General features: G+C 45.4%; 1 protein-coding gene across 5 annotated transcripts; it reads right to left on the minus strand.

The window, feature by feature from the left end:
* Positions 1-19: 19 nt before the first annotated feature.
* On the minus strand, positions 20-14,531 carry CUNH3orf84 (chromosome unknown C3orf84 homolog). 5 transcript variants are annotated; one of them, XM_037528994.2, is made up of 6 exons: positions 14,283-14,531; positions 10,201-10,255; positions 9,394-9,470; positions 6,609-6,722; positions 810-866; positions 20-434 (listed from the first exon to the last, which is right to left on the minus strand). In XM_037528994.2, exons 3-6 carry the CDS (start codon positions 9,418-9,420, stop codon positions 27-29), a joined length of 606 nt encoding a protein of 201 aa, XP_037384891.1. In that variant the 5' UTR covers positions 9,421-9,470; positions 10,201-10,255; positions 14,283-14,531; the 3' UTR covers positions 20-26. The 5 variants fall into 5 exon arrangements, with proteins under 5 accessions (XP_037384891.1, XP_037384886.1, XP_037384880.1 ...); XM_037528989.2 differs by lacking the exon at positions 14,283-14,531 and adding an exon at positions 14,144-14,189; XM_037528983.2 differs by lacking the exons at positions 10,201-10,255; positions 14,283-14,531 and adding an exon at positions 14,144-14,174.
* Positions 14,532-14,585: the final 54 nt, after the last annotated feature.

Below are 14,585 nucleotides of genomic sequence, written 5' to 3' on the forward strand. Positions count from 1 at the left end.
ACAGACAGGCCTCTGTGTCATCCATCCTAGTTTAATGCTTTGGACCAGTTAAGACATTCGGAGACCCCAGCATGAAGGTAGTGCTGCAGCAGCTTGGGTCTTGGGATCCCTGGGAGGTCAGGCAGCGTGTTGGTGACTGGAGCCTGGGATCCCACGTTGTCACTGCCACAGTGGCCACCTCGGGATGGCTGGCAGAAGTTCTGCTGGTAGGTGGTGCTGACATGGGGAGGCTGGAGCTGCATAAAGTGGACAAGGCGCTGGGGGAGCTCACTGAGTCCTGGGCCTGACCGGAAATTGTTCTGGTAGGAGGACTTAAAGGGCCGCTGCTGTTGCAACTCCAGCTCACAGGGTGCCCAGTGCAGAAAGGTATGCTGCTGCCACAGACGCTCCAGGTCTTTCCGCTTCCCGATTCCCTGCAGCAGGCAGTAGGGGCCCTTCTCAAAGGTATGGGCCTTTGGCCCACAGTCTTGGCACCAGGCACTTTCTTGGGTCCCTCCTAAGCCTAAGCCTGGCTTGTACCCTGTCCTCTCTGGCCTGTCTTCTCAGCCATGCTTTCCATTCTAAAGTGAAGCCCCCCCCCCCCCAGAAGTCAGAAGCTCCTGAGGTATTTGCACATTATCTGGCAAACTGGAGCAGGACACCAAAGCAGAGCTCCCTTTGGGAGAATGGGCTGTCCTAGAGGAGAGAGGTTGTCAGGAAGACAGACCTCTGTATAAGGAGTCCTCCCTCCTGGAATGTCTTACCACTTCATTGCTACCTTAACTTCCCTCTGGGCTTGGGGCTTACCCACTCTCCTCTCCAGCACTCACTTTGTCGAAGGAAGTACGGTTGTCATGCTTGGAGAAGAAGTGTTGCCGTGCTGGCTTCTTGAAAGACAGTGAGAAAGGAGGTGAATGAGGGAAAATGATGTTTACCTGCTATCAAGACAGTACCGCAGGATTCATACTAGAGGGGAGCTGCCAGGAGCTACTGCCCCTGAGCTGCCAACTACCAACACCTTGAAAGGGCAGATAAAAATGAAAGCAATGCCTCACTACTGGGACTTCTCATCCTGGCACTTGCCCCCAAAGCAGAGGCCTCTGGGGCTATTGATTGAGGAAAGAAGGGGCTAAAGCAGTTTCCAGGACACCCTGCCATAGGTTCAAGTTTTACAATGGACCCTTTAACCTGGCTCCTGGCCTTAAACAGCACCTAGAAAGTGACATTTCTGTCTCTAGCTCAATCTCTCTTGAACTCTGGAATCAATAGTCAACTACCTACTCCACATCTCCATGTAGATGTCTAACAGCCATCTCCAAAAATCATTCCCCAAACCTCCCCCTCTAACAGCCTCTCCCAGCTCAGGTCATGGCAGCTAGATCTTGCCAAACACCTTGATCCTTTTTCTTTCGTACCATACATCCTGTTGATACTTCCTTTTATATATACCTAGGATGGGAACACTCCTTAGCACGGACATTGCTTTCTTGTCTAAGCCACTTTCCTCTCTTGACTGAATTAAGCAAGCAATTGCCCCCCTGGTTCCTTGCTTCCAAACTTGCCCCTCTGATCTGTTGTCCGCACAGTAGCCAGAATGATTATTTTGATACATAAATCAGACCGTGTCCCTTGTATGCTGAAAATCCACAAACGGTTCCTCATGTTTGTAAGTCAAAGTCATAATAGTGGTCCATGAAACCCAAAAGATATTGAACCCTCTGTTGGCTCCAGCCTCTTCCACCTCGGATCTGTTCCTTCTGCCTGGACCCCTCTCCCAGATGGCCATGATTTCTAACCTGTCTCTTGGGAGGCCTTCCTTGAGTGTTACCTCAGCAGTATCTTCATTTTCACCCCCTAATACATGATTTTATAGCATGATATTGCTTATCATCTGGTGCCCCTGATTAGGACATACGATCCTTGTAGGCAAAGATTATCGTCTGCTTTCTCACAGCAATAACTCTAACACTGAGAAGAGTACCTGACACTGTGCTCAACATCTGTTTGCTGTTAAATCAGTGCACAGAGACAGAAGGTCCCCAGGGCATTTCCTTTGGGCCAGCTGGGACCAGAGGGCCATGCCCTATGCCCAGGCAGAGAAAGACCATCTCTCCACCTCAGCAGCAATCTCTCCTAAGACTGTTCACCTTTCCTTTGTGCCTAGTCTCTGCCCCCAGAGCCCCTCCTTTGCCAATCACTAGGCTTCTCCAGCTGCAGATCTAAACAAAGTGCCTACTCTTGTAGATCAGGCTTTGCTGGGTTGGGTTATGAGCCAAAGCTCATAGCAGTTTCCTACATAACAGGTAGGAGCCAGTTCCACCCTGGATCCCTGAACCATAATCTTCAGGGTAGAGTCTGTTATGTCTTTAACAAGCTCCTCTTTAGGAACAGATGCCTTAGTTGCAGGTAGCCTCCTATAGAATGAAAGCTCCATGAGGTGGGAAGCCAGCTGTCCTTATCTTTCATTCCCCACCATGTTAAGCTGACACAACAGGGATTTGAAAAACCCAGGGCCCTTTTAGAAAACAAAACAAAACAGTAGGACATCTTCAGAACCTACGGGCTAGGTAAAGAATCCTTAAGCTTGACCCCAAAAGCAAGAGCCGTAAAAGAAAAAGTTGATAAATTAGACCTCATCAAAATTTTAAAAAAGTTTTGCTCTGTGGGACTACATGTGGAGAGGATGAAAAGCCAAGCTAAGGAAGAGAAAATATTAATAAATTACATATCCAATAAATGATTAGTATCTAGAATGTATGAAGAATTCTCTCAACTCTCAATTCCAAAATAAAATAACAGAAAATGGGTAAATGACCTGAAGACACTTCACCAAAGAAGATAAACAGATGGTAACATCATTAAACATTAGGGAAATACAAATTAAATCAGAATGACTTAAAAAAAAACCCTGAATTTTGGTCAGTATGCAAAGAAACCTGGATTATTCATACATTGATGATAGGAATGTGAAATAGTATCACCATTCTAGAAAGCAGTTTTGCAGTTTCTTTTTTAAAAAAACTAGACATGCAGCTACCATATGACCTAGCAATTGTACCTCTAGGCATTCACCCAAATAAATGAAAACTGATATCACCCTCAAAAACCTGTAAATAAATGTTTATAAGCAACTTTATTTATTAAAGCCAAAAAGTGGAACCAGCCTGGGTATCTCTTAACAGGTGAGTAAACTGGTGTATATGTATTCATTACTCAGTAATGAAAAAGAACCAATCACTGATAATACAACTTGGAAGACTCTCTAGGAAATTATTCTGAGCGAGAATAGCTGATTTCTAAAGGTTGTCTTATGTATTATTCCATTTATAAATATTTCTGAAGTGACAAAATTTTAGAAACCTTGGAAAGATCAATGCTTGCCAGAGTTTAGGGGCAGAGGAAGGGGTAGGCATGCGGGAGGCTGGTGGTGTGGTCATAAAAGGGCAGCACTGGGATTCTTTTGATAATATCTTGACAGTGGTGATGAATACATAAACCTGCATGGGTGATAGCTATTACAGATCTTAATATATACACAGAGATGAATACAAGTAAACTGGGGAAATAAGGAGGAGATGGGTGGAGCCTCGATATGAATCTCCTGGTTGGGATATTATACTATAGCTTTGCAAAATGTTACCACTGGGCAAAGTGTGGAAGCAATTTGTATTATTTATAACTGCTTATGAAATTACTATTATCTCAGTAAAATTTTTAATTAAAAAAACAGTGGGGATCTGGGGCAAGTTCCAGTTGACTTTCACATTTCTCTCCCTTCTCTATTCTCAGCTAAAATGTGGATGTTTCCCTTGTTGGAGGCAGCTCTGACTTTGAAATCCACTATTGTTACAGTGGCAGGATAACTATTGACTCCCACTGATTCAAGTTTTGTTCTCACAACTGTGGGTGCCTGGTGAGAAGTGCAGTCATTTCCTCTCCACCCAGGCTGTTCTGAGAATTCTTGCCCCTGCGGATAATTTTATCTGCATCTTTGCTTCTAAGCCATCCAAGATTCCTTTTCCACCAGAATGGTGAAACCCATGGTCCCTTAGCAGGTGGGGCTTGGGTTGGGGTTCTAGCCTAAGAGGGGGCAGTATTTCCTGGCATGGGGCAGTGTTTGTGCATGGGACAGTCAGGGCCCCTGTGGAGGCAGGGCAGACTGCTGTCAGTGGGGTGCTGCAACAGATGGAGGCATGGTTATGTGGGGTTGTTGGAGCAGGGAAACAGCAATCCTGGCACCACCAAAGATCTACCTGCCCCCTCGGACTCTTATCTGTTCTCAAGAACAAACAGAACCAGGATTACGTTTGCCGAGGGTCAGATAGGTAAGGCTAGAATTAAATTCTCTGGTTTAAGAGAAAAAAAGGAAGAAAAAAAGAATTTTCTTGCATCTGAATGACACGGATAAAATTTCTACCTGCCCCAAAGAAAAGGAAAGTAAATGCTACATCTTGGAACATTTTCAACAATTACTCCACTCAGCTGAAACCTGGTCTCTCTCAGCTAATAATATGCATCTTCTCTGAGCAGTCGCACACATTAAAACATCTTTAGACCTAGAAAGAACCATGAGACTTGGCTTTTATACAACCTGAACTCAAGACACACAGATATGCTATTTGGGGCTGCTGCTAATGCCAGTAAATGCTTTATGTAGCAAGTCTTCACTTCGGTTAAAGCATGTCTCCTTCTCTGTTCCTGGGGTGAAGATTGAGAGAGAATATTCCAGTCTTTGGAACAAGAACTGCCACTGAGGGCTAATACAAACACCCAACAGTGAGTCCCCAGATTGCCTCTATCCCTGCACTACTCCAGCCCTGTCATTCTCAAAGGGGAGATGACCTCTAATGTGCAATGTGGAGTTGCGTTTGGCTCTGGCTCAGTAGGCAATGCCCGGCAGCCTACTGTTCCAAATGGGAATACTAAGGAAGGTCAGGTTCTATAACATGGCAGACTCCAGGTCCCTGCTCTTGGCCTCGGAAAGAAATTCCTAGAGAATATAGGTACAAATCAAATAGGAACTGGCTAGAGAAACTTCAGTGGACAGAGCATGTTCTAAGCTCCCTCCAAGTCTATCTCTACCTCCTCCACCCTGTTCCTACCTAGGACTGCACTGCTCACCAGGCTGCCTTTCCACTGGGAAGCCTGGGGAAGGGGTGGAAGGAAGGAGGAAGGAAGTGTTTTTTCTTTCGGCTTCCTCCCAGATCAGTCCTCACCTGGCCATGTCTTCCCACCTAAAATCACCACTCATCTCAGGCAGGCCCTGTCCACACCACTCTTTCATTCTGGGTTCTTGGAGTAAAGCCTTCCATCAGTCCCTTTGGACAGGCTGTACTAATCATTTGGTTGTGACCCACCTGTAAGACCATCTTTCCCTGCAGTTGCCTCACCTATTCCTTTGTATGCTTATTATGCACATCCTCCTAAGTTCTCTTGCTTTGAGCCTTCTTTTTACTTTTTGGACCCTGAGAAATGCACAATTCCTCCTTCTTCTCTCTAGGCCTCAAGGCAGTAGAAGGCCTGTGCTCCTCTGGCTCTCGTATTTTCTGGAAGCTTTTCCAGCCACCTCTGCAATTAATTACTAATTTCTAGCCCTCCTTGGCCAGACATGTGGGTGGGTACCCAATCACTTTCTATGCCTCTTCCCTGACCACTCACTCCTGAATCCTTGGACTATGAAGCTGGTTGAGGGTTAGATCATAGACTTTTTTTTTTTTTTTTTTTTTTAAGATTTATTTATTTATTTATATAAGCACTGGGTATAGTCAGAAGTGCAGGAGGGTGAGAGAATTCACCAGAGCCAGAGCGGGAAACAGAACAGGCAGACTGAGAGGAGCAGTGGGTGGCAGGAGAGGTCTGCACACCATGTGGGACCCTTGCCCGGCGGCCAGGGATCGATCCAGTGCTTCAGAGGCAGGCAGCTTCGCAACCCAGCGCTCAACCGCTGCGCCACCATGGAGGCCCTAGACCATAGACTTTTATGGCATCAAGACATCTGGGCTTGAAGGCAATTGTCTACAAAACTCAAGGCTTACTTTCTGTGTTCTAGAGGATTTCTTCCTATGACCTTTCACTCTCACCTGGGCTATGATCCTTCTCCATCTAACAGGAATGTTGAGCAAGATGGTTCAGCCTGGTATTGAATCTCTTTCAACTTGTCTGTAGGGGGATCCCCTGACATTCAGGAAGACAGGCCAGACCTCATGTGTGTCCTGGGGATAGGCTGGCTTCAGGTGTTCATCCAGCTGTGGAAGGCTGGGGATGATACTCTTAAGGCCTGGGCGAAGGAAAATGTTTACCCAGGGCCTCTCTGGTGGCTCAAGGGTTAAAGACACAGCACTATGACGCTATCCGTAGCCACTGCAGCACAAGTTCGATCCCTGACCAGGGAGGTGACTCACATTGTGCAGCAGACCTCTCTTGTCTTGCCCGCTGCTCCCGTCAGCAGTGTATTTCAGTAGATCCGCCTGTTCTGCTCCCCACTCTCTCTGGTGACTCCTCTCCCCCCACCCCCCTGTCACCCGCATACCTCTGGCTTACAGCCCAGTTCTTGTATGCATAAATAAATAAATCTTAAAAAAAGAAAAGTTTACCCAGCCACCCCAACTGTCCCCAAGGTGGCCTTGTACCTGACATCGCTGTAGGAATACTGCTGGAGGCTGAGGCTTGGCTGCAAGGCGGTATTCTTGAGCATGTTCACTCTTGAATTGGCCCCTGTAGTGCCCATAGAAGCCAGTGTTGTGCTATAACAAGGCAGATAGGAGGGTGAATTTCACCTAAACCCCCACTTTGAGTCTCAAACTCAGATGCCCCAGATCAAAAGCCTCTCCTGGGAGTTTCTGACACAATAGAAAGACTCTGAGGAGGTGGTACCTCCCTGGACAAGGGCCAGCAGAGAGGTGGCCACCATTCATCATTAAAACAGTTGACCTCAACAGTACTGGTTCACCTGGGAGGGCTGTGTGTGTGTGTGTGAGAAAGCAGCACCTTTCTTTCTTCCTTCTTTCTCTTTCTCTCTCTCTCTTTCTTTAATAAACTCCTAATATGGGCTGGGGAAGACATCAGAGGAAAGACAGAATAGTCCTGGGCCATATAAACATTCTTTCTGGTGGCAGAGTCAGAAAGAGCAAGTAGTGTCAGGAAGAAATAACTAGACCCAGAGTGGCAAGGAACAAGGGCAGTCTCCTCATGAAAATGGGAGTAGGATGGAAGCAGGAGGAGAGTCAGTCATGAGAGGAGCAGTAGAAGAGCATTCTATGCAGTGAGAACTCCACCAGCAAAGGTTCAAAGTCCAGAGAGAGACGTATTGAAAGAAATAGAGGCCTTATTACTAAAGGATTGTGAATAAGCTGGTGAAAAGTGAGATGAGGTCAGGGAGGGACAGGGCCTAAACTGTATTAGGAATATTGATATTCTTCTAAGACTCCGGGAAGATTTTTCAATAGGGGGACCAGTCAGGTTCTGAGTTGGGATGACTTAGAACACTGAGCAATTTTGAGCATAGGACAGCTGTCTGGTGGTATGGTTCTTTTTTTTTTTTTTTTTTAAAGATTTATTTATTTATTTATACAAGCACTGGGTATAGTCAGAAGCGCGGGAGGGTGAGAGAATTCACCAGAGCCAGAGTGGGGAGCAGAGCAGGCAGAAGGACCGAAGTACACTGCTGAGGGGAGCAGCGGGCGGCAGGAGAGGTCTGCGCGCCATGCGGGACCCTCCTCTGGTGGCCGGGGAGCAGCCGGGGATCGAACCAGTGCTGCAGAGGCTGTGGGCAGCTTCGCAACCCAGTGCTCAACCGCTGCACCACCAGGGAGGCCCGGTGGTATGATTCTTCCATGAGGAGTTTAGGAAGTTCCCTTAGTTGTCTTCCCCCAATGTTAATAGTAGGTCAGGGGTCCCTGAAGAGTAAGGATTGAACAGATCATCCTCTGCATCCACTGACAAAGTTGTGAACACCTATTTGCCACACTTTATTATTCTGGGTCAAGAAGATTCTGAAACTGGAGCATCTAAGCAAAGGATGAAATATTTCCAAAAGAAATTTCCCTTTGCCTTGTAGCATCTGACATAGCAAGATAGGTCACCAACAGCTTTGTTGGAGTCATCTGAGAAAATTTGGCCAGGGTTCTTCCACTTACCATGTCTGCTTCAAACAACAGTCTGATCAAGAGATACAATATGACCTCAATATGGTTCCATTAGTACATAAAGGGTTTAGGCTTCATTAAGTTAGACTACATGAACTTCCTTGAATTGGTCATTCAATATACCTACCTTGTGGCAGAAACAATGCTAGCTCTTTGTGTATAAAAATAAAAAAGAAATACTGCAGTTAAAAAAATGACCAACAGTGCATACTTTTTGGAGAGAATTTCAGAGCCAGGCACTGGCGGAAGACAGATATGATTACCTGTCAGGGATCTAAGGAGGCATTATTAGGTGGACACTCTTTGAATGACTGTGTCTGAGTAGCAGATACCTATGACTCAAGCTCTCTATCCTGAGTGCTCCCTGAAGATGACAGGTGTCTGGTCCACCATGCTCATGGCCCTGAGCAGAAAGAACCTACCCTGAACTAGCTTCTGGCCATCATGTTGGGCTTGTAAATATAACTGGGAAGCCTCTGAAGCCCCTTTTCATCCCACTGAGTGCTTAAGTCATCTTGCTTGTCCGTCCATTCTTCTACTATCTGTCAAACAGCTCTTGCTCTCTACTTAGTTTTAGTTAAGCAGTATTTAATGAGCCTTTCCTGTATTTCAGGGCACAAGTATGGGGTATACAGATGGAAGAAAACACACTTTGCCCTCAACATGTTCCCAGTATAGAGAACAGTCAAACTCCAGAAGTTTGGGGGTTATCAAGCAAATGACTAGTAATAAATAGGGTGACCAGAAGACTTGGAGGTTCAGTTAGTTAAGCATGATAACAGAATACATAGAATGAGGCATGGTGACAGGAAGACTAGATAGGTTCCAGGGGTGACTTCAGGAGGAGAAAGGGGAAGTGGAAATTTCAGCATCTTCCACTAGCCTGGATGAAGAATGAAACCCTTTTTACTTTACTCTCATGATTCATTTAAATTTCAGGTATTGGGGCCTCCCTGGCGGGGTAAGGGATTAAGCGTCAGCACTTTGAAGCTATCAGCAGCCACTGCAGCACTAGTTCAATGCCTGGCCAGGGAGCTGACCCACATGGCTCAGCAGACCTCTCCTGTCGTGTATTTCAGTCAATCTGCCTGTTCTGTTGCCCACTCTGTCTCTGGTGAATCCTCTCAACACCCCCACCCCCTGCCCCGGGCACTTCTGGCCTGTACCCCAGTTCTTGTATGCATAAATAAAAAATCTTTTTAAAAAATAATAAATTCCAGGTACTATCCTAGGGTCAGAGGTCAGGATGAACTGTAAAGTGTACTCTTACCCAGGAGCCTACTAAAGCGTCTTGCATCGTTCCAGGGAGGTAGTAGAAAAGGCAAATTTCCCTCTTGTCTTTTGAGGCTAAATGTGAGGAAAGAGAATGTGAGGAGGTCAATTTCTTGTTGCTTAGTGACAAAGGGAGGTGGTGACTGCACAATGCTACTGATTGTTGAGGCAGCATCCAGTCTGCTACCCCTCTGTGATTCCTGCTGTTTTGACTTTTCTATGAAGGAAATGTGCCCCTCAGCATTAACAGCCTCAGAGAGTCATATATAAAAAACATAAAGCTCCAAAGTGGAGTCTGATGAACTCAAGCAATGAAATATTAAAGAACATTTTAGAGGTGAATCTTGCATTTTTAAAACTGTGCAACCATATTGCTGGCGATATAAATTTCGAAAGCATTTCAAGGAGTCAGAAAAAAATGTTAAAGGGGTTAGTGGTTTTTAGGATAAAATTGCTGCTTCAGAATAATGCTCTGTCGATTTTTCTCAGAAATTTATGGTGATGGGGAACACTATGGCAGATGAATATTATGAAGACCTGAATGGAGGGTGAACACATAAGAGAGGAGCAAAAGAGGGAGCATACAAATATTTGACATCATGTTTCAAATCCAAGCTATCCCTGGGAAAATTCTTTCATTTGTAACAGGAGGATGTGAATTGTTTGCCCATTTTTCGAGCCAAAAGAAGATGGCAATCAGCCTCTAAAAATGTGCCAATGAAAATTCAACCACAGAAAACACTCAAATCCTGCTGATGTCATTGGCAAAAGCCCTACTAGTCAGAATATGAAGTACTATAGTTACCTTGGAGATCCCCTCTCACATGTTCTCACAGGTGCAAAAAGGTTCATTGTAGCATCTATATAGGGAGAAAACTAAGTGAAAAGGAGCAAACCAGGGGGTACCGGGTTGACCTGGTTGGTGGGACCACACCCACATGCTGAAAAACATAGGACAGTCACAAAAGCAGAGACATGGTGAGAAACAACAATAACAGGATTTATTTACATAGGGACAAACTGAGAAAAGGGAGAGCAGAGAAAGACAGAGGGAGCTTATAGGCTGGCACACGGCCAGATGCCATCTGTCCTATCCCAGATAGCTTCCGCTGAGTAGAGACGGAGGTCCAAGCTGAAGTTGCACGCAGCAAGCTGGCAGCTTCTCCATAGACACCCCTACTCACCAGCAGCTTAACTGCCAAAGCCCAGAGGTTTAACTGCCAAAAGCCTCAGCAGTTTTAACTGCCAAAACCCCCAGCTCCACTCCTATTTACCATCAATTCCTACTCAGAGGGTGGAGTCTTGAAAGCTCCACTTTCTACCTTTGAGTTAGCAATAAGCCCCATGCACTTGTTTGGAGGTTACTCCTCCCTGTTCCTCTTACAATTTCCCTGCCCTCAATTTTTGTTTCCATTTCTATGGTAATGAAAGCTGGGTGCTGGGGTGTAATATCAGAAGACAGTTTTCACTGGGGCTGCAGTGTATTAAAAGGAAAGAGCAGTCAGTCATGAAGCATTGTCCATGCATAGGCAGTGTGGCAAAGTCCTCCACTTCTAGACAGCAGCCAATCAGTTCAAACTAAAAAAGAAAAAAAAAAAATCTCAAAAATGGTTAAGAGGGCCTCCCCGGTGGCGCAGCGGTTGAGTGCTGGGTTGAGAAGCTGCCTGCAGCCTCTGCAGGGCCGGTTTGATCCCCAGCCGCTGGCGAGGGTCCCACATGGTGTGCAGACCTCTCCTGCCGCCCGCTGCTCCCCTCAGCAGTGTACTTCGTTGTTCTGCTCTCCACTCTCTGGCTCTGGTGAATTCTCTCACCCTCCCGCGTTTCTGACTGTACCCCAATGCTTGTATAAATAAATAAATAAATAAATAAATCTTTTAAAAAAATGGTTAAGAGACATGTTACTATTAAAATCATTTTTCTAACTTCACCCCAATTCTATCAAATTCTAAAGCAAAATGCATTTGTAAATTAAATCTAAGTCCAATCTATTTTATTTATTTTTGCATAAGCCCATAGAACAGAATAACCATGTAGACTTTCTATTGACTCTGTTGGAACTTTCCATAACAGATCTTAGATTGAGTTTTCAATATTCGGCCTGTCCAGGCCTTGGGAGTCATGTCATGGGATGGATTTATTTATCCATACCAGACTATTCCTGCAGTATTTGGGTATATTTCCCAAGGCTTTTCTCTCTCAGGTCTCCAGGCCTGCCAATGGAGGAAATTTTCCTACTCTCCTGGGGTCTCTGGAACCCCAGACAAGGTGGCGGGCTCTTTTGTTCTTGGCCTTGCTCAGTCTCAACTCCCAGAAGGTTTGAACTGTGGCATTTCAATAAAATCCTGGTTAATGTAACCATAGTTCCAATTCTCTGATGAGAAACAAATAAAATTCTTTGTTGAAATTTTGCAAAGATAGACACATTGCCATAAGCAATAAGAATAGTTATTACCATTTTTCCATATTATGATGGTATCAAAAGACAGAACTTTATTAAAATCTGGTATGGTGCATATATAACATATACAGTGATGGCTGACCCAAGGTAAGTTGCTCTGCATCATGCAGAAGGCCACGCCTGCAAACATGGAAGTCATGCCCTACTGGTGTTCATTTATTTGGAGAAGTATATGATGGACTGTATTTCTGATTCTAATAACTGGATTACACTTCCAGACTGGATTTCTGTCTCTCCTGCACACAGGTTTGAAAAACTTTCTGGGGTCTGGCTTCCCTAAGACTGGTGCTGAGATCAGTCTTCCTTAATCCAAAGCTTGGGCATTCAGGAGTACAAAACAAAGGTTCTGAGTCTGGACCTTTGAGGGTTTCATTTAGGGGTATTGCTATTAGTCCAAAGTTGGGAATCCACATTTGACAAAATCAGTCATTCCCCAAAGTCCACGTAATTGTCTTCAATTTCTGGGAAATTTAAGAGCTGAGATCACCTGTTTTCTATCTGTCATGAGGCTTTGTTTGCTTTTCTTAATCTCAAATCCCAAATATGCCACCTGTTGTCTGCATATCTGAGCCTTCTGGGGCAACTTGTAATCACATTCTGCCAAATGGTTTAAAACAAATATGGTAGTCTCCAGACAAGATTCATAGTCAGGGACCTCCCTGGTGGTCCAGGGTTAAAGTCTCAGCACTATCAAGCTATCACCAGCCACTGCAGCATAAATTCTATCCCCAGCCAGGGAGCTGACCAACATGGCACAGCAGACCTCTCCTGTCTTGCCCACTTCTCCCTTCAGCAGTGTATTTCAATAGATCTGCCTGTTCTGCTCCCTATTCTATCTCTGGTGAATCCTCTTACCCTGGCCTCATCTCTGGCCTGTACCACAGTTCTTATATGCATAAATAATAAATCTTAAAAAAAATTAAAAATAAATAAGTAAATAATGGCCAAATACCTGAACAGAAGCCATACCAAAGAAGACAATCTGTGGCAAATAAACATATGGGATGATGCTCAACTTTATCTGTCTTTAGGGAAATGCAAGTTGAAACAATGGAGAGTTGCAGGCCTCCCACAGGCTTTCCTGTGGCAAAAAGTGCTGTGGCCAACGTTTTCTACCTGTGCTACTATGCAGGGCACTTGGGCAAGTTTGGCCAGAGTTTCTGGACTTTGAGTTTCCACAGGACAGAAAGCTTAGCTACTCCTTGATATAGTAATTGGAGATGAACACATTTCTTCCATCACATCAAAACAGGTTCTCATATTGATATAAATCAATCAAAGGATCCTGAGGTATTCAAATATTTTACTATTAGGTACAGGAACTGAAATGTTTACTTTCTAGCCTTATTGGATTAGGTTTCAAGATTAAACTGATCTAAATTGTCTTTTGAAGATGTTTGTCTATTTAACAATAGAATAGGTAAGGGAAGGTGTGTCATTTACAATATTGGGATTTTTGTGAATGTGAAACAATTTTTTTATGCAAACTAAAAATAAGAAAATACATAAGCAGGCTTAATGGTTATCTTCGCTAGGGTCCAAGTGGGTTGGAGTGCCCCTACACCCATTAAATTCTTTTTTTTTTAAAGATTTATTTATCCATACAAGAACTGGGGTGTAAGCCAGAGGTTGGGAGGTCAGAGGATTCACCAGAGAGAGTGGGGAGTAGAACAGGCAGATCTACTGAAATACACTGCTGAGGGGAGCAGGAGAGGTCTGCCGTGCCATGTGGGTAGCTCCCGGCTGCAGTGGCTATGGGTAGCTTCACAGTGCTGAGACTTAACCCCTTGCTCCACCAGGGAGGCCCCTCTTTGGCCATTTTTAAATTGGGCTGTTCGTTTCTTATGTTTTAAGCATTCCTTGTATAATCTGACGTCTTTTATCAGCTATGTCTTTTGCATCTACACGCCAGTCAGGTTTTCATCCCACTATGCCACTAAAATTGCTCCTGTCAAGGTCACCAACAACTAATTCTCACTCATCTTCCCCATCTTATCTGCAGCATTTGACATAGCTGAACTCCTCTGCCTCCTTTTGAAGTATAGGCCAGCGAACTTCCACCACAATTTCCTGGAGTCTTTCCCTGTCCCTAACTGCACTCTGGTTCCTTTGCTTTTTCCTCCTCTGGGTGTCTAAACTGCGAGGGCTCAATACATCTGTTTTCCATCCATACTTCTTCATTGTTGATCTCATCCTGTCTCGTGGCGTTAAAAACTCATCTTTAACTATCAAAGGGAGCGTTAAAGAGCCCCCCCCCCACACACACACCCACTGCCCTGGTCCACCCTACCTTCGGACTGCTCCAGCATCTAGCAGGTCAGGAGCCCTGGGGGATTTCTTCCCCTACCCCCCCTTCCACCCCACAGTTCTTTGTGCCCTTCCCCCCACATCCCCCTCTCTCCTCATTGCTCCCCCTGCGCAGCTCTCACTCTAGCCCCCTGGCCACCAAGTCCATTCCACAAGCAGCAGGGTGTTTATCAGGTGACTCGAGACCCAGTCTGCACAGCCTGAGGGGGTGCAGAAGGGTTGTGGCTAGGAAAAGGGTGTGAGTGCTGAGGCGAGTGTGTGTCTTAGGGGATATATGAGGGCTCGGTGTGGCGTGTAGCTGTTTGTGGTCTGAGGGACGCAGCCAGCCTGGACCAGGCCCTCACACTTCCAAGCCTTAGGGGACCGTTAAAACCGTTAGTCACATGGGGCAGCGGGGCGGGGCCCAGAGGGCAGAGGGTAATCCT

This window comes from Talpa occidentalis, unplaced genomic scaffold, assembly GCF_014898055.3.
Source record: "Talpa occidentalis isolate TD23 unplaced genomic scaffold, MPIMG_talOcc4v2.1 talOcc4.10, whole genome shotgun sequence".
Classification (NCBI taxonomy): Eukaryota; Metazoa; Chordata; class Mammalia; order Eulipotyphla; family Talpidae; genus Talpa; species Talpa occidentalis.

Coding starts and splice junctions, on each gene's coding strand:
- CUNH3orf84 (XM_037528983.2), bottom strand. Junction 6,723..9,393: donor ACGCTTTAGTAGGCTCCTGG/GTAAGAGTACAC, acceptor GCCTTGTTATAG/CACAACACTGGCTTCTATGG. Junction 435..809: donor ACCGTACTTCCTTCGACAAA/GTGAGTGCTGGA, acceptor ACCTTTGAGAAG/GGCCCCTACTGCCTGCTGCA.